Raw genomic sequence first — 18643 nt, 5'->3', positions numbered from 1 at the left:
GGGGAACACCTACAGTGTGCTAAGAATTTAGTCATGTTGCATTTGTCCTTTCTTAACATGTTACAGGTTCTTTCGAAAGAGAGAGAAATTCAGAAAACCAGAGAAATAAAAGAGGACTTCAGCTCTAGAATCCATGACATCTCTGAGAAACTCAAAGCAATCTCTGCTAAATTCAAGGAAAAATCTCCTGATGTTGATCATGCCAAAGAAGAGGTCAAGGTGGGTTAACTTGTTTTTTATTATTCTTACTGTGAATGTGTAGTTAATAGATTTGGCGTCAAAATACTGATCTTTTGCTATCTTTCAATACTATCATGTCATAAGGATATAAAGTTATCCGTCTTATACCTTTTTCTCAGAGCCTTGCTGAGGACTTGGACTGTTGTGGTCGCGTCCTTTCCGAACTCGATGCTGCCGTGCAAGAGTTTGGCCGCAGAAATCCCCTGCTGGCCAAACAGCTCGGTGACGCCATTAGCAAGCTCTCAGAGATGCATCACCACACAACACGGCTAGCAGACTGTAGGAACAACTGGCTCAAAAAGGTTTGCCTTTTCAAATCACTGCTCAGCTGTTTCTGCTGTGACATTCATAATTTGTAGATAAGCATACTTTATTGGTGTGTTTTGTGCTGTAACCATATGGCCTCCCTCTTATCTTGCTCCTTAGGCTGTCTGCTATTTAGATGAGTATAATGAGATGCTGGACTTCATTGTGAGGTGGTCAGAGAAAGCCAAAAGCCTCTTGAGGGCAAACATTATCTGGAACTCCTCTGTTCATCTGCAGGAGCAGATACGAATGTACCAGGTGAGTTGGGACTCCTCATTTTGTATCAGCTGTCTCTTACCACCAGGAGACCATACACACATACCTTTCATTCACTGCCTCGTTTCCTCGTGTGCAGGCTGTTCTCCGTGAGTCTCGGGAGCTCCATGGAGACCTAGAATCAATGGCAGAAAAAGTGGAGCTTTTGTCTGAGGTGCTGCAGGTCGAGTCCATGAGCCAACAAGTTTGCGAACTCAGTCGACACACTGAAGAGCTTCAGCAAAGCATCAAGTTCCGGCTGCAGAGCTTGGAGGATGCAAATAAGGTACTGACAAAAGGACGAAAAAGAATTCTTATCCATTTGACTTCTTTACCTGTTTTTTATTACATTTCATTTATGACATTTCCCTGAAGGAGTGTTAGTACTTGTTTCTCATGCCTTATGATAAATACATTGTCTGTCTTCTCAGAGTATGGAAGCCCTGGAGTATGAAGTTAAGGCCCTCCATGTTGCTCTGGAGCAGGTCCAAGCCACACTGACCTCCCCAGAGTTGGCACGTCAAAGCCTCAAAGAACAGCTGGCTCAGAGACAGGTAACCACAGCACTTTGAAATAATCCACGGTATGCTGCATAATTTGTCAGAAAGCACCTTGGCCGATTACTTTGCACATTGTTGCTTGTTAACAGTTTGACATAGTGTCAACTTTCTGTGTTTTTGCAGCGTCTCTTAGCAGATATGGAGGGCTTCAAGCAGCAGGTGCAGGCAGTGCAGTTGTGTCAGAGTGCTCTGCAGGTTCCAGAGGAGGTGATGCCCAACCTTGCTATCTGTCGCACAGCACTGCGCCTGCAGCAAGAAGCCAGTCAGCTGCAGCACGTGGCCATTCAGCAATGTAACATCTTACAGGTACAGTAGGGGGCAGAACTGCTGCAGCACAGAAAAATCATATTGCTGTCAGTTCTTCATTCTGACACAATATGCATTGCAGAGTGTCTGTATAAAGGCGTGACTGGCAGCTTGAGTCATAATACTGCAAAGCAGGCAAGCTTTGAGATGTATGTAGAGGACATAAGCATAGAAAATCAATACGCCAAATGTCTTCTGATCGTTTTTTTCCCTTGAATCGATGATCATATGCATATTTTGAGACATGTACACTTTAAATTCATTTTGGAGGACCAAACTGAACTGAACTTGAACTGTTTTTATTTAGGAGGCAGTGGTGCAATACGAGCAATATGAACAGGAAGTCAGAGACCTCCAGGGGCTCATAGAGGAAGCGCACCGTGTCATTCAAGACCGACCAATCCCCACAAGCAACATCCAGGAGCTGCAGGCCCAGATCCTTCACCATGAAGTATAGCACTTTAATTCATTCACTTATCACACCTTTCCTGTACAGGGAAGAAAGAAAATAAGGGGGGAAGGCATACTTGCACGTATTAACATTGTATTTAGATTGTTTGGAGGAAAGTTAGCCTGTGAATTGAACACAGAAGCGTTACGTATAAAATTGAGGTCCCTTTTTCCAAGAGGCAGCAGTAGTAAATGCACCGCAGCATCTGTATTTATTCAACTAATTCAATGCAGTCCTCATTTCTGCTTATCACATTATCTGTACTGCAGTGTTTCAAGGGAAATTTTGCTCATTACTACATAATAAGTTGTGATTATTTATGTATTTATTTATTTGAATAGGAACTGGCCCAGAAGATCAAAGGTTACCAAGAGCAGATCGCCTCACTAAACTCAAAATGCAAAATGCTGGCAGTGAAGGCCAAACATGCCACCATGTTGCTTACAGTGAGTGATGTGGAGGGACTGCCGGAGGGGCTGCAGGAGATGGATGATGAGAAATCCAAGAAATCTACAGCCATGATGGTAAGACAACTTTAAGCCTTTTGGATTGTTGGTGATGGCAATGACTGACTGATGAGTCACTTCTAAAAAGTTCTGAAGAGTTTACTTCTTTTGATTTTACTAATTGAACCTTTTAGCGTGCTTTCATGATAAAGTATGTGTTTTCTATAAGGTGCACTGTGGCACTTTTATCACAAAAACACATATATTATGACTAATCCTTCCCAATTCAATTTTTGCATGGCGTGTCAGATGACGGCTGGCCGCTGTCACACCCTCCTGTCTCCTGTGACTGAGGAGTCTGGGGAGGAGGGCACTAGCAGCGAGATCTCTTCTCCTCCTGTCTGTCGCTCTCCTTCTCCCATCACTCACACTGAAGTCACTATAACCAAGGTATCCACCTCCTCTCCTTCTCAGTAATTCTGTTCTTTATGCAAATCTGCATATGCTTTCTACGTGGTCAACTTGCTTTTTCTTTAATGTTTCATCTGTTAACTGCCTGGTTAAATAAAACACTCTCAGTTAATCATAGCAATTAAGAAATGAAGAAGGTAAAGCGAACCAGGGGATGTATTAAATGTACATACACTGTAGAGGCAAAAGTACTGGTATGGGGCAGTTTTTCAGGGGTTGGGCTGGTCCGCTTACTTCGAGTGAAGGGAAATCTTAGTGCTTCAGCATACCAAGACATTTTGGACAATACTATGCTTCCAACTTTGTGGCTATAGTTATTCCAGCATGACTGTGCCGCAGTGCACAAAGCAAAGCTCCATAAAGACATGGTTGGATGAGTTTGGTGTGGAAGAACTTGACTGGCCCACACAGAGTCCTGACCTCAACCCCATCCAACACTTTTGGAATGAACTGGAACGGAAATTGTGAGCCAGGCCTTTTGGTCCAACATCAGTGTGTGACCTCACAAATGCTCTGCTGCATGAATGGGCAGAAATTCCCACAGAAACACTCCAACATGTGGAAAGCCTTCACAGAAGAGAGGAAACTGGGGGGTTGGGTGACTCCATATTAATGTCCGTGTATTCAGAATGTGGTGTAAGAGTTTGGTGCCCCAATACTTTTGTCTATATAGTGTATCTGTACCCCACCTGCAAGTTCGACATGACTAACAATGAGTTTGGGGCTTTATGGTGGTATTTCTGTCTGTTTTTTCATCTGTTTCATTGTGTTGTTTGAATGTCTTTTAGATGGGAAGAGGAACTCTCACAAGAGCTCCGATCCAAGAGTTATATGATCCGACGTTTGAATCTGTGGCCAACTTAGATGACTTGCAGCGCTCGTGGGAGACATTAAAGAATGTGGTATGTGAATAATCCAAAATGTCAACTTGGTGGTTTATTGATTCTCAGCTACCATTATTACGTTTTCAGCTTTAGCACTTTCCCATTATCCAATTTGTCTGCTTACAGATCAGTGAGAAGCAGAGGTCTCTGTATGAAGCTCTGGAAAAGCAACAGCATTACCAGGGTTCACTCCAGTCAATCTCTTCTAAAATGGAGGCTCTGGAGGCCAAGCTGAATGAGCCTCTGGAGGCAGATAAAAGCCCAGATAGTCACATTAAGGCACAAGAGGTGAGTCATTAGAGTACAATGACGTTCTTGAATAGTTTGATGGAGAGAGAGTTTGCGCACTGACAGAGCAGGGAGCCGTCATGTTTCAAATATGATAAGAACTCATAGTTATGCTGCTTGTCAAATATAAAAAGTAAAATGGAAAATATATTCTTTGCCACTCTTGTCACCTTGTTTTGCTTTTTGTCATCACAGTTTACAATAAAACATTATTTGTGTCAGCATAACATTACTGTTCCACTGGGAGAAAAGAGAAAAAGGAATGACTGCTGCTGTGACACTCTCCTCTCCAGGGTCTTATAGAAGAGATTCAGAGGGTGCAGGAGGATATAAACAGGCTGCAAACAAGCTTCACACAGGACATCGCCTTGAATGCTGTGGACGCAGACATGGCTGACCAGCTGGCCATGCAGTCCTCCCTTGCTGTGTTGGCCGAGAGGATGGCCACCATCCACATGAAGGCCTCGGGGAAACAGCAGCTGTTGGAGGTAGTTTTTGTGAAAATTGTGAAAGCAAAGGACTGCTTACAGTAGGAAATATTTGTGCTTTATTGATAAATAATTTTTATTGTTTCATTGTCAAATAATTAATCGATAAGTAAAATGTGTTGTGCTCTTCTCCAGGAACGCGTCAGTGACCGCCTGGAGGGACAACGTCAGGAACAGGCTATACAGCTCTATCACACCCAGGCAGATGAACTGGACCAGTGGCTGATCAGAACGCGCACTACTGTGACCTCCATCATTGAACTCAAACCTCTAGAGGAGACAGATATGGAGGATCAACTTGCTGAATGTCAGGCAAGAGCTCCCTCTGTTGTTCATTCAAAGCAATGCATGCAAATGTCTTAATTTGAATTATTCCTTAAAAGATGGAAATTAATTAATGGATATGATGCTACTTAATAATATATCACAGCACGTAGTCAGGAATGACAGTACTGTGTGCTGGAGTACAGCCAGTGTCTCTTGGCCAGCAAATATGCCAGTGGATCATTTACATCTGTCTTATAATTCTTTTGTTTCCCTTAACACACATGAATCATCCCAGGGGGGCATGACCTTTCAGTCGGTAAACAAGCGCATTAGTGGAGTTAGAGGGGCATTCGGTAGGCTAAGATCCAAAGCGACTGTAGAACTAGTCTTAAGCAGATTATGCAGATGCTTTGGGTGAGAGGGCAGGTCCCTGCATAGGGCGGAGTATCTGGGGGTTGTGACTTGCAGACGCTTAATGGATCCCACTGTCGGGATTGGTGTTGGTCACAAAGCTGCTAGGATATCCAAGCAGGGGAATCCTAGAGAACAGCGAGGGCGGGGAGGGAGGGCGCGAGGGAGGAAAGCTACTCTCTGCCTTAGAATAACCTGCTGAAGCTAACGATCACAGAGTCATGGAAATCCTGCTGGAAAACAAATGTTTCTTCCAACATTAGCACGGCATTCATTACTAGGACTCATTGCCTGGTCTGGAATAAGAATGGTGTTCTGCACAGCAGAATTACTATTGAATTTGAGCGTGAGCATGTATGCTGCAGAGCATGGAGCATGAAGGATTAGTGGTAATATGTTGCACAGGAGGCGCGGCGGGAGAGGTGGGCCAAGGATGACAGCACAGGGAGAGCTCTCCCTGTCCTGTGCCTTGGTGTAGGGTGTTCAGGCCCACTGCTGGAGGGGTCTGCTTCTGTCGGTGGTGAAACACCATGTTTGAGATGGCTTCTCTCCTCCTGCTGCTGCAGAACATGCTGCTGGAGATTGAAGAGAAAGTGCTGGCCCTGTCCGAGCTGTCCATGCACAGTGAGAACCTGCTGCTGGAGGGCCGGACAGAGACGAGAGAGGAAGCCGAGCAGTTGGCCAGGAAGTTACGCGCGTTGAAGGGCGGCTTGTTGGAGCTGCAGAGGATGCTACAAGACAAGCAGATTAACATCCAGGTGGGGGACTACATGCTTTAAATGTTGACGTGTACTCATCTGTGTGCATGTGTGACACTAAACTTTTCATGTATCACATGATGCTCGGTTCAGTTTCCACCGTGGTTACTCACAGTGTAGATAAAAGCATTTTTCAGCATCACATGACATATTTTTTCTGACGGCACAATAAAGAACAGGACTTGCTGTTCATTACGGAGTAATTTATTTGTTATCTGTCTACAGGCCAAGAATAACAAAAAATGAAAGATCTAAGCTAAGAAAATATTAACCTATTCATCCATCTCCTCCTCACCTCTTTAGCTTTAGCTTTTCTTCAAAAACAAAACAAAACCTGTGAATCAAAATTTATTGATGTGTTCTTCTTCTTCATTCATTGCTGATGTGTTACCTAAATGTTTTGGTGCTGCAGAGCTCTCTGCAGGAGCAAGAGGACAGTGAATCAGACTCCAGCCTCTCTCAGAGTCCCAGTGTGCAGGACTGGCTGGCCCAGGCCCGGACCACACGTTCCCAACAACAGGAGGACAGTCTGCAGAGACAGAGGGTACAGAGCTACTTAAAGTGTTGGAAAGTTAAAATAAGTGAATAAATGAAATAAAGAAAAAAAAAGAAGAAATGAAATTGATTTGATTACAACATACAAAGTCTAATCTAACTGTTTTACATGTTTGCTTTTCAGGAACTGGAGGAGCAGTTGGCAGAACAGAAAAAGCTGCTTCAGTCGGTTGCTAGCAGAGGAGAGGAGATCCTCATTCAGCAGGCCTCGCCCAGCAGCGCCAAGTATTTTACCTACTATTAAACCATGCACATGTGCAGATATAACTCAAATCAAATACTACAATGTAAATATATGTCATGGTTTCTGTGGTGGATTTTAAATGCATCATTAATTCATGTTTCTGTCCCCATGCAGTACAACAGAGCCATTTTCACAAGCAGCTTTGGTTGAGAGGGAAGCTCAGGCTGCACGAGAGCAGATGAGGCAGAGATGGGAGAGTCTGAGACTGGAGCTCAAGACTAAACTGCAGCTCCTGCAGAAAACTCTGGAGCAAGACCACAAACAGCCGGTACAAACCTTATTGTGTTGTTATTATTAGAATAAAGTAGTAGCAGAAGTAAAGTGTGTTGGTTTTGCTCTTGTTGTTATCACATTTTAAAGTCAGGGCCCGTTGTTGACAGTTTTTTTGGTTGTTTTTTGCAGGTATATTCCAGAGCCTCTCGTGTGACCACAGCTGGTTCCCTGTTTAAAGGAGAAACACGGGCTGACCAATCCTCCCTGAAGACTTTGTATGAAAGCTTCAGACAAACAATCGAGGACATGACCGCTCAGGTTTTACTATTTTTAAAACATTAATGTACATTTGAATTTATTACATTGCAAAATCAAAATATGTAATGCAAGTGCCAAAGGACGTTTTGCAACACTGTTGTGTGTGCACAGCCCGGGGGTGGTGAGACACAGGTGCCGCAGATGGAACAGCAGCTCTTCACAGCTGTGTCATCCACCTCCTCCTGGCTGGACGGTGTGGAGAACAACATCTTCTCTGGCTCGGTACTGCTGGCCGCAAACACAGAGACCCAGCTTCAAGAGCAAGAGGTACAATCGGATCCAATCATTGGATTTCAAAACTATCAAATTTACAGTTTATCTACACTATGGATATAATGGCAAATTTTCTTTTATTAACTGTGCTGGACTTTCCTCCAGACTTTAGAGAACGATGTGAGGCACGTCACAGAGGATGTGAAGCTCAGCCAGGCCCTGCTAGCCGGGTCTTCAGGGTTGAGACATGAGGACCGAGCACTGCTAGAAGACAACCTTGACTGCCTGAAAGAGAGATTAGGAGCTCTGGGTTGTGCACTGGGGCAACGATGTGACCACATGAGGACCAGAGCACATGAGCTCACAACCTACCAGGTTTGCTTCATATTTTAAATTGCTGCTTTTCAAGGGCCTTTCTTGCTCAACTTAATAACAGCTGCAAAAAACATGGCATGATCATATACATACAGTGCATACAGTACATATAATATCTATCATAAGTCATAAACCCACATTATTATAAATGTGCTATAAATGATGTTTTGTCAAATACAGACTGAGTTGCAACTTCTCCAGACTGCTTTAATTGAGACCAAGTGCCAGATCCTGCAGGCCTTAGCTGGGGCCATGGATAGGCCAGCCTCAAAACAACTGGAGGTAATGCAAGCTTTGGCACACACATGCATGCACACACACCCATCGATGCTTACAGAGAACAAAACATGACTGTGGACGTCGTTCTTTTGATCTGTCAATTCTCACAGGTTATCGCCAGTGCAGAGGAGAGCCTGAAAGATTTTGAACAGAGGATTACAGAGCTCAAAACCAGAGGAGCAGCACTGCAGGTGGATCAGATATCAACCAACAAAATACTGAAGCTGCAGGTAACAGATGTTCATTCTGGAAAGCTGCTCAGTATAGGTTTTACTTATTGAAGGCTTAAATAGTTTTGTGAAAACATATAATTAATAAAAGTAAATAAACATAGAAGACTTTTTTAAAAGTTTTTTAAGGTTGTAGACTTTGGAGAACCTCAACCTGAACCGGAATAAACTTAACAGGTCAAGGTTTGTGTCCATAGGGATTTAGATGTGTTTGCATTATTATTTTATTGTTGACATGACATTATTACACCTATAAAATCAAATGATACACAATATGAAATTGGCAGAATAATTTTAGCAAAATAAAATGAAAACTCAGTACTCTCTGTGTGCAATTTCAGGATTCCTATGAGGAGCTGGTGATGACGGTGGGTTCCCGCCGCAGTGGACTGAACCAGAACATGGCTCTGAAGGAGCAGTATGAGCGAGCCCTGCAGGACCTGGCTGACCTGGTGGACACAGCTAAAGACAAGATGGCTGCCGATCAGAGGATCATTGCCAGCTCTGTGGAGGAAGTCCAGAATCATCTGGACAAGCATAAGGTTTGGTCAGCTTGAAGCTCTGATAAGCTTGGAAGCCTTGAGGAATATGTATAACCAACGATGTCTGACTGTGTTTTCTAGGAGTTCTTCCAGGGTCTGGAGTCCCATATGATTCTAACAGAAACGTACTTCAGAAAAATCTGCGGCCTGATGCTTCCCAAAGAGAGTCAGGCACTGGAGGAGACGCTGACTGCGGCTCAGAGCGTCCTCAAAGAGGCACACAGTAAAGGAGTTGAGCTGGAGTGCATCCTGGAGGTGAGAGAGTAAATGCCATTTTTGTGAACCATTGTTCTTCTGAATATCGACAAATATGAACATGGACAAATACTGATGTAAAAAAAGGAGTAGTGTCAAGAAGTAAAAGTTGTATTTGTCATGGAACAGTTATGGAAATTTCCCAGCAATCAGTTACTGTGGTCTGTCTCTAAGCTGTCCGCTGTTCTGGCTTCATATGTTTTATGTATTCCTCTTTTCGTACAGACTTGGGGCCACTTGGTGCAGGATTACCAGAGTTTGAACCGCCAATTGGAGGCAGTTGAAGGAAGTATTCCTACTGTGGGCCTGGTGGAGGAGACTGAAGAAAGGCTCACGGACAGAATCTCACTGTATCAGGTGCAAAGTGACATCAGTGCATCACTAATCCAAAACTGGTTCTGCAAGCCTCCTTTTTTGATATGATACTGATGCTAAAATAGGAGTGATGTGAAGTAGCCAGCAGATGTTTCTTGCGTCTTCCCACTACCCTCCTTCTGCAGGGCTCTGAGCAATTTAATGTTCTGTCATCTCAGATTTAAGCACCGTCCCCAGTTCTAACACGAGTGTAGTTGCAGCAGGGGAGAGAGTTACTCATTTATTCACCAAAACTTCCTTCCTATCCACTTCTCTTACGTTCTCTGTGAAGGGTCTCAAGGGGCGACTGACAGAGCACCAGCACAAGCTGTATCAGGTACTGGACGAAGGCAAACACCTCTTGCTGTCGGTGTGCTGTCCTGCACTGGAGAATCAACTCGCACTGCTGGGTGAACACTGGCTCAACAATACCAGCAAGGTCAACAAGGAACTACAGCGTCTGGAGGCCATCCTGAAACACTGGACCCGGTCAGAAGCACATCAAAGTCAGAGTTGTGATATGCCAAAGGGGCACTGACATAAAAGGGGCTCAGAAATATTAGTAGTTACACAGATGTGGCTGCAAGTCCCAGTTTTACCGAGTTAAAATTTTAAAACATCTTAAGCAGATCGACTCACTGTTCTGTGACTGACCTGCGGTTTCCCTCTAGGTATCAGAGGGAGTGTGCTGAGCTCAGTCAGTGGCTGCAGTCTGCTCTGGAGCGTCTGGAATTTTGGAATACGCAGGCGGTGTTAGTCCCACAGGAGCTGGAAACTGTCAGAGACCATCTTTCTGCTTTCCTTGTGAGGCCACAGATTTGTTTTGTATTTTTTTTCCTATATACATGTTTTTTTTTATATACGTGACCTCTATTAGATTTGAATTCTTTCAACATACCCACATTTATGTGTGTGCTCCCTGTCCAATTAAAACAAAAATAGGGAGGTAAATATGTAGATTTGAGGCCAGTGCCTTAGTCAAGGGCAATTGTAGAAGTATTTTCAATACCTAAGATGCGAACATTTATACTTTACAAAACTCAGGACCATTTTGCTGTGATGTGAAAGCCACCACTGAAACTCCAGACTGCATATGGATCCATTAAGACGCAGATCTCTGGTCCATACTACATTCACATGCACTGTATTCACATCTTTATAGCACATGTTTCACGTGTAGTATGATCATAAAATAGTTCTTTAGCTCCATACTAGCTGGTGATTCCTGTCACTGTTCTTCTCAGGAGTTTTCAAAGGAAGTTGAAGGCAAGTCCAGCCTGAAGAACTCAGTGGTAACTGAAGGCAACCAGCTGCTGCGTCTGAAGAAAGTGGACACGGTGATGTTGCGATCTGACCTGGCACGCATTGACACCCACTGGACTGAGCTGCTCACACGCATCCCAGTAGTCCAGGAGAAGCTGCATCAGGTATCGTCACATGCAGCCTGACTGAACAGGCTTAGCTGCTTCAGAGCAAATAGGATTAGCCCTTTCTTTCACACAGAGTTGCCTTCAAATTGGCAGAATGTGTTTTATTTCTTTGTGGGTGTTTAATGTACTGGTTCAGTGGGTGTAAATTTTTCTCAGATCCAAATGGAGAAGTTGGCCTCCCGTCATGCCATCTCTGAGCTTTTTAACTGGATATCATTGATGGAGAATGTCATTGAGGAGGATGAAGAAAACCTGAAGAGTGCAGTGGGGTCAAATGTCATTCAAGACTACTTGCAAAAATACAAGGTAGTGGACAGATTTCATAGATTCATGGCATCTTTGACTTTTATTGCAAAGTGAATTGTTGATAGGACAAGATGTGACAGCTATGGTCAATAACATTTGAGGTTTTTCTGCTTTTAGAGTTTGCAAATGTGAATATTTTTCTAGCTGCAAGTCCGACTATTTGACAGCATATGTGTATGTCCAAGTTGTTGGTGTTTTCTCGATTGCACCTGATTAGTATGTTAATGGATCTGCGTCTGCCATATTAATTGTGAGTCTACTGCTGTTTCCTTCAATTCAGGGCTTCAGAGTAGATTTAAGCTGTAAGCAGCTGACTGTGGACTTTGTCAACCAGTCGGTGCTGCAGATCAGTGGTCAGGATGTGGAGAGCAAGCGCAGTGATAAGACAGACTTTGCTGAGCGACTGGGAGCCATGAACCGACGCTGGCAGATCCTGCAAGGTCGCATCAATGAGAGGGTGAGGCTGTTGGCATTGATGCTGTTAATGAAACTGTAAGAGCCATTGTCATTTGTCCATGCAAAATCTGAATGTTGCAGCTTGAGATGTATAAACTGCTTACAGATTCAGTTCCTGGAGAGCCTTTTGGAGATGTGGTTGGAGTATGAGAGCAGCATTCAGGCCCTGAAGTCCTGGATGGCAGCTCAAGAGGAAAGATTAAAGAGGAAACACCGGATAGAGGATCTGACATCTGTGCAGAATGCTCTCAAAGACTGCAAAGTGAGCTTGTTTTACTGTACCAGCGTTGGTTTATAAAGTCATGTTGTGAGCCTCCATGCTGTTATTATCACACCTTTCATACCATGTGAAAACTATGAACTTTTAGGAGATGGAGGAGTTGGTGAAGGAAAAAGAGAAAGAACTAGAGAGAGTGGAGGAGCAGGGCTGTGCCCTTGTCCAAAACAAGACTGATGAGGCCTGTGCTATTGTCATGGAGACACTCCAAGGTGTCAATCACACCTGGGCTAACCTGGACCACTTGGTAAGCTCCACTGTTTTCTTTCCACCCTCTGTTTTTAATGTGGTGCATTCTGCTCTGCTCTTACCTGTTCTGGCCTGGTCTTTACAATTCACAGAATGTCGCTACCGTGTCTTTTATTCCACCTTTAACAGATTGGGCAACTAAAGATCAGCCTGAAGTCAGTGCTGGATCAGTGGAGTCTCTACAAGCGGGCTTCAGAAGAGATCAATGGTTACCTGATGGAGGGAAGGTACTCTGTTTCTCGTTTCCGTCTCCTCACGGGCTCCCTGGAGGCTGTTCAGCTGCAGGTGCAAAGTCTGCAGGTATGTTAGGATGAGGAGGCATTTGATTTATTATACGTGTCAGTGGACTTGTAACCCAGACAAATTTGTTTACACTGATTACATTAGTCTGCACTTTTGGAACCTCTAGAAAGTGACGTTCATATTTTTTTTTATCAGGCAAGTGTTTCTAAATTCTGTGTTTGTCCTCATTGGTGAGTTAAGCACTGTAGTAATCACTCTATTTGTCTGTTACCTGTGAAGGATTTGCAAGAGGAACTGGAGAAACAGGAGAGCAGTCTGAGAAGGTTTGGTGCTGTGACCCACCAACTGCTGAGGGAGTGTCACCCTTCAGTGTCTGATTCTCTCAACAACGCCCTGAAGGACGTCAATGCAAGGTGAGCTTAATTAACTTACTTTAATATTAGCTGTCAAGGCAAGACTTCTCCTTTAGCGTCACGGCTTTTAGATGCACCCATTTTTTGAAATTCTTGAAATAATCTTTTACAATGATTTATGTCAGATGGACTGGCTTACTGGAGGAGATTGCAGAGCGTCTGAAATGCAGCAAAGCCCTGCTTCAGCTATGGCAGCGCTACAAGGAGCTTTATGAGCAGAGCTGCAGCAGCATCCAGCTGCAGGAGGAAAAGGCAGACCAGCTCCTTAAGCTCGCCTGCAGCAAGGACATTGCTGATGAGGAGGTTTCCAACTGGATCCAAGAATGCAGCGTGAGTGAGGCCACAGCTGTGCCACGATGTAACTGCTCTGAACAGTTTGGCAGATCTTTCATAAATCTCATGAAGTGAAATTTTAATTATGCTAAAAAAATAATCCGCACCTGTGTGCCCCCAGTTTAATGCTTAGATATACATATATTTTTTCTCATTTAGGATTTTTCTTAGTATGTTAAATAAAAAAGAGAACTTTTATGGCTTATTTCTTTGTCTCAGGAGGTGCTAAGATCCCAAGCTCCAATGCAGGCCTCCCTACAAGTTCTCCAAGAACTGGGAGATCAGCTGAAACAGCAGGTGGACACATCAGCAGGATCTGCCATCCAGTCAGATCACGTCTCTCTCACCCAAAGGCTGAACGCTGTGGAGCAGGCACTTACCAGACAGCTCACCACTCTGCAGGTAGAGAAAGACGTTTATAAGAAATAGTGCAAACAGACTGAAGATCTGAACATCTAGTTTTACACATACTGACATGTTTCTTCCATACCAGACTGGAGTTCAAGACTATGAAACCTTTAATGATCAGCTGGATTCACTGGGGTGCTGGATAGTTGAAGCTGAGGAGGCTCTTAAGGTGCAAGATCCCAACGGTTCCACCGACCTGACAGTGATCCAAGACCGCATGGAGGAGCTCAAGGTTTTTGCTGTTGTTTTGTTTTTGTTAGTTAGTTGAAAGAATCAATTTCACTGGTTGTCCTGGCAACCAAACATAACGTAACATCTCTCTTCTCCTCATACAGAAACTCATGCTCAAATTCAGCAGTATGGCTCCTGAACTGGAGCGTCTTAATGAGCTTGGTTACCGTCTTCCTCTCAACGATTCAGAGATCAAGCGCATGCAAAACCTCAACAGGAGCTGGTCAACAGCCTCAGCGCAGACCACTGAGAGATTCAGGTAGGAGATATTGTCCACAGTAAAAGAAAAATGTGCAAAATCCCTTCCCAGAGAAAGTTAAAACACTGCATGTTCATTTCTGCATTATTAATTTGCTTGATTAAATTGGTGTTTGGTTCCTTGCAGCAAACTCCAGTCCTTCCTGCTGCAGCAGCAGACCTTCCTGGAGAAGTGTGAAACATGGATGGAGTTCTTGGTCCAAACAGAAGAGAATCTGGCAGTGGAAATTTCTGGGAATTACCAGAGTTTGATAGAGCAGCAAAAAGCTCACGAGGTTGGAGTCCCTTTGAAGTAAAAGAAAATAACAGAAAAGAAAAGAAAAACTGATACAGCTGCTTTTTATTTATTAATGATTGATCAGCAATTTGTTGTCTTCCAGTTATTCCAAGCTGAGATGTTCAGTCGGCAGCAGATCTTGCACTCTATTATCAGTGATGGACAGAGGATGTTAGAGCAGGGTCAGGTGGATGACAGGTAAACAGTGATCCTAATCTATCATTACAGTATTTAATATCTTACACAGTATTTCTCTGAGTGCTTTGTGTTTGATTTGCCTCTCCTCCTGCAGAGACGAGTTCAACCTGAAGTTGGCTCTCCTGAGTAACCAGTGGCAGGGTGTGGTGCGGCGCGCTCAGCAGAGGCGGGGCATCATTGACAGTCTGATTCGCCAGTGGCAGCGCTACAGAGAAATGGTGGAGAAGCTGCGCAGATGGCTGGTGGAGATCTCCCACCCGGCAGAAGCTATTCAGGCAGGAGCTACAGTGCCTCTGCAGCAAGCCCGCTCCATGCTGGACGCCGTCCAGGTACGTAACGTAAAAGCTGACAGAGCACACAGCTCTGATTTATTTAGATGACGCTGGACGGAAAGACACACATTTTGTGTTACATCCACCCACTAATTTGTCCAGAACAGACATACAGTATATTCCCCTGACTGATGCTTTAGTCCGACTGGATCTTTGTGACGTTGACTGAGATGTAGTATTCAGTGGATCCTGGCAAAAAGATCAAAATTTTAATCACTAAGGAGAGAGTAAACCTGTTTGGAAATCACTGAAGTACAACAGCTACAGCAAATTGGGTGCAAAAGAGGCTTTTAACGTTGATAAGTCATTGTTTTTGATGTGATAAGTGCCACCTATCTGCAGCTGTATGTATACATAAGTTGATTTGGCAGGAGACTAACTAAGTTTGCAGCTTGATAATCAGGCACTTCATCAGAATTTCATCTGTGTGATTGTGTCCTCTGGTTCAGCTGAAGGAAAAGGTGCTGCAGCGACAGCAGGGTAGCTACATCCTGACAGTGGAGGCTGGCAGACAGCTGCTCCTGTCGGCTGATAGCCGGGCGGAGGTGGCCCTGCAGGCGGAGCTCACTGACATCCAGGAGCGATGGAAACATGCCAGCATCTGCCTGGACGAACACAAGAAAGAGCTTGCCACCTTGTTAAAGGTAAACCAGGGAAGACAGGGAACCCCAAAGGACATTAAATTAATACTATAAAGTTTAAATGCTGTTTGATTTTCAAAACATCCTCCCGCAGCACAACCAGCTTTTCCTCAAGTTTTAAATATGGAATGGCAAACAGGTCATCATTAATGAAAAAATAAGTAGAATTTTGTTGTTTACCTTGGATAACGAAGATTAATCAAGATATATTTCACTGATGCAGTTGAAACCGTTTGATTGTGCACAGGACTGGGAGAGGTGTGAGAGAGGGATCGGTGGATCACTGGAAAAACTTCGATCCTTCAAACGGCAGCTTTCTCAGCCTCTTCCTGATCACCATGAGGATCTGCAAGCTGAGCAGATGCGTTGCAAGGTAACAGCCTCAAGGGATATGCCGGTAATTTCATGAAGTGGAAATTTTGCACAAAAGAAACTATGATGTAAAAAGTATAAAACAAGTAGCATGTACCTGGAGAGAGATACTTAACTCAAAGTGTTGATATTTGACAACCGGGCAATGAGACTCGGCAGTCATTTGAATGGTGTGTTTATGAACAGCAACTGACACGTTGTGTAGAGCGTCCCTTTGTGAAATGCGCTGACATTGATTTACAAGTAAATGTTTTAATAACGTTACTTCTGTCCGACCAACAGGACCTGGAGAATACATTCGATGGCTGGAGTGGGGATCTGGCCCATCTGACTGTGCTGCGGGAGTCCCTGTCGTGCTACATCAGCGCTGAGGATCTGTCAGTCCTGCAGGAGAGAATTGAGCTGCTGCATCGACAATGGGACGAAATCTGCCACCAGGTACAGTGAACTACAGATCTCCTGTGCATAGCTGGCTTTCTGAATGTACTGTAAACTGCATAACTGATGGGTTACGAGGACATTATTCAAATAAACTGCCTGTAGTTTTGAATAATAATACTACGGGTAATTGCTTCATAGCTCTGTGTCACACAGTATTAATCATGTGATACTCACAGGCGTCTGATACACTTGTTTGCAGTTCTTTGAGATAACAGACGGTGGTGTTGAGGTCAAACAAAATCACAAGACTGTCACAGTTTGGTCTGGGTGGTGTCAGTCAGTCAGCCCCCCATAATTAAAATGAAAGATGGAATTTTGGGACTAATGGGTGTTAGAAATGTAGCTGAATCTGACGCTCCTCTTATATGCTAGAGTATAAGAGGAACAACACACTTTTTCTTGTGGTTTTTTTTTCTCACATGAACAGTTCTAAAAAAAAAAAGCTGTAATCTATGAATCGTGTACACACAGTTCCTCATATTACAAAAGTTAATGTTATGCAAAATGGAATTTCACTGCATATTTTATAAAAGAAGTTTTCTGTCTGCAGCAGTTTCTTTGACATGCAAAGTGAAACTTCAAGGACATAGCTGCATCCTGTGTAGGGTAGATAAAATATGCACACAGGAAACGCAGACTTGCGGCCTGATGCAAATGCCTCAGTCATGTTGCAGCGATCTTGATGATCTGTGCTACATTTTGAGACTTTTTTGACAGAACGTACTTACGTTTAACATGCACTTTGCTTGATGATGTGATGCCCTTAACTGAATACATAACGCTGTGTTTCTGCAGCTGTCACTGCGCAGGCAGCAGGTGAGTGAGAAGCTGAATGAGTGGACCGTATTCAACGAGAAGTACAAAGAGCTCTGCGAGTGGCTCACCAACATGGAGAGCAAGGTGTCTCAAAACGGAGACATCAGCATCGAGGAGATGATCGAGAAGCTTCGCAAGGTAAACAGAAATATAAGTTGCCATCTCAGACACATCCAACATTTACCCTCCTTGTGCAGACTTTAGCATCAGCATAGTTAGTTGTTTTTAAAACTGTAGTTTGTGACAAGCTTCTTACCACCATGTCGATATCTGATTTATCCTCACTGTTTTCTTTATGACTTCTTTAAGCATTCTGCTGTGATGCACCTGTCATTCATCTTCTTTACATCTGCTGCCTCAGTTAACGTAACACCCTGCTGCTACTATTAATAAAGTAATGACTGAGGAAGTGGATATGTTAGAATATACAAAAGTAACATTTAACTTGACAGCATTGTTCTGTATAATCTGATTGTGGCATAGCTGCTCCGATTTTTTGGTGAGCTCAGTACTTTTATTCATTGCAATCTCATATATTTTCTGTTTGCCTCTTGCATATTTATTGGTCACGAATGCAGTTGAACACTTTCATGGCTCCTTTGTTTGTTTTGTTTCTGTTATATACACCAACTAACTGTAAACCTGCAAATTACATTTTACTGACTCTCATTCTTGCTTTTAAGTACAGCATTAAAACATTTGGATCATGTTGCACTGTGTCTCAGGACTACCAGGAGGAGATCACTGTGGCCGAGGAGAACAAACTGCAGCTGCACCAGCTGGGAGAGCGTCTGGCCAGGGCCAGTCAGGAGAGCAAAGCAGCTGAAATTGAACAAAAACTCAACAAAGTCAGCGACCGCTGGCAGCACCTCCTGGATCTCATCGGAGCCAGGTGAGAAGACACACCTGAGTACCTTAGACAGTCCTGTAATTTGTTCCAGGACATGCAGAATAAGATACAAGACAAATTTGCCTCAATTTTTCCATTATTGCACAGATGCTTTGCATGATATTGTACTTACAGAGTTAAGTGAATTATGTTCACAGAGTGAAAAAGCTGAGAGAAACTCTGGTGGCTGTGCAGCAGCTGGATAAAAATATGAGCAGCCTTCGCTCCTGGCTGGCTCACATTGAGACCGAGCTGTCAAAACCCATCGCCTATGACTCCTGTGACTTCCAGGAGATTCAGAGGAAGCTCGATCTGCAGCAGGTAGATACAGCACAATGAACTGAAGTCCATTCTTTAGACCCTC

General features: G+C 43.8%; 1 protein-coding gene across 9 annotated transcripts in view; it reads left to right on the top strand.

Moving 5' to 3' along the window:
- syne1b (spectrin repeat containing, nuclear envelope 1b) overlaps positions 1–18643 on the top strand; it is a 75244-nt gene that overhangs the window by 46010 nt on the left and 10591 nt on the right. For 8 of the 9 annotated variants that reach the window (XM_046412739.1, XM_046412732.1, XM_046412735.1 and 5 more), the window contains 47 exons: positions 67–219; positions 360–542; positions 667–804; positions 902–1087; positions 1233–1355; positions 1485–1667; positions 1975–2118; positions 2460–2642; positions 2874–3014; positions 3824–3937; positions 4046–4207; positions 4501–4695; positions 4831–5007; positions 5940–6131; positions 6544–6675; positions 6811–6911; positions 7045–7198; positions 7333–7461; positions 7573–7728; positions 7840–8049; positions 8230–8331; positions 8439–8558; positions 8900–9100; positions 9182–9355; positions 9581–9712; positions 10002–10198; positions 10381–10513; positions 10954–11136; positions 11296–11445; positions 11726–11902; positions 12008–12163; positions 12270–12425; positions 12557–12727; positions 12950–13083; positions 13209–13413; positions 13636–13818; positions 13910–14056; positions 14160–14314; positions 14441–14588; positions 14694–14788; positions 14883–15117; positions 15570–15764; positions 16009–16134; positions 16416–16571; positions 17370–17528; positions 18116–18282; positions 18438–18600. In XM_046412739.1, the coding sequence (XP_046268695.1) occupies positions 67–219; positions 360–542; positions 667–804; positions 902–1087; positions 1233–1355; positions 1485–1667; positions 1975–2118; positions 2460–2642; positions 2874–3014; positions 3824–3937; positions 4046–4207; positions 4501–4695; positions 4831–5007; positions 5940–6131; positions 6544–6675; positions 6811–6911; positions 7045–7198; positions 7333–7461; positions 7573–7728; positions 7840–8049; positions 8230–8331; positions 8439–8558; positions 8900–9100; positions 9182–9355; positions 9581–9712; positions 10002–10198; positions 10381–10513; positions 10954–11136; positions 11296–11445; positions 11726–11902; positions 12008–12163; positions 12270–12425; positions 12557–12727; positions 12950–13083; positions 13209–13413; positions 13636–13818; positions 13910–14056; positions 14160–14314; positions 14441–14588; positions 14694–14788; positions 14883–15117; positions 15570–15764; positions 16009–16134; positions 16416–16571; positions 17370–17528; positions 18116–18282; positions 18438–18600 (7476 nt within the window). The remainder of the gene's footprint in view (positions 1–66; positions 220–359; positions 543–666; positions 805–901; positions 1088–1232; positions 1356–1484; positions 1668–1974; positions 2119–2459; positions 2643–2873; positions 3015–3823; positions 3938–4045; positions 4208–4500; positions 4696–4830; positions 5008–5939; positions 6132–6543; positions 6676–6810; positions 6912–7044; positions 7199–7332; positions 7462–7572; positions 7729–7839; positions 8050–8229; positions 8332–8438; positions 8559–8899; positions 9101–9181; positions 9356–9580; positions 9713–10001; positions 10199–10380; positions 10514–10953; positions 11137–11295; positions 11446–11725; positions 11903–12007; positions 12164–12269; positions 12426–12556; positions 12728–12949; positions 13084–13208; positions 13414–13635; positions 13819–13909; positions 14057–14159; positions 14315–14440; positions 14589–14693; positions 14789–14882; positions 15118–15569; positions 15765–16008; positions 16135–16415; positions 16572–17369; positions 17529–18115; positions 18283–18437; positions 18601–18643) is intronic. The other variant, XM_046412734.1, reaches the window with a different exon arrangement.

This window comes from Scatophagus argus, chromosome 15 (assembly GCF_020382885.2).
Source record: "Scatophagus argus isolate fScaArg1 chromosome 15, fScaArg1.pri, whole genome shotgun sequence".
Classification (NCBI taxonomy): domain Eukaryota; kingdom Metazoa; phylum Chordata; class Actinopteri; family Scatophagidae; genus Scatophagus; species Scatophagus argus.
Note: the sequence above shows the minus strand (reverse complement) of the source record. Positions and strands in the feature narration are given on the sequence as shown.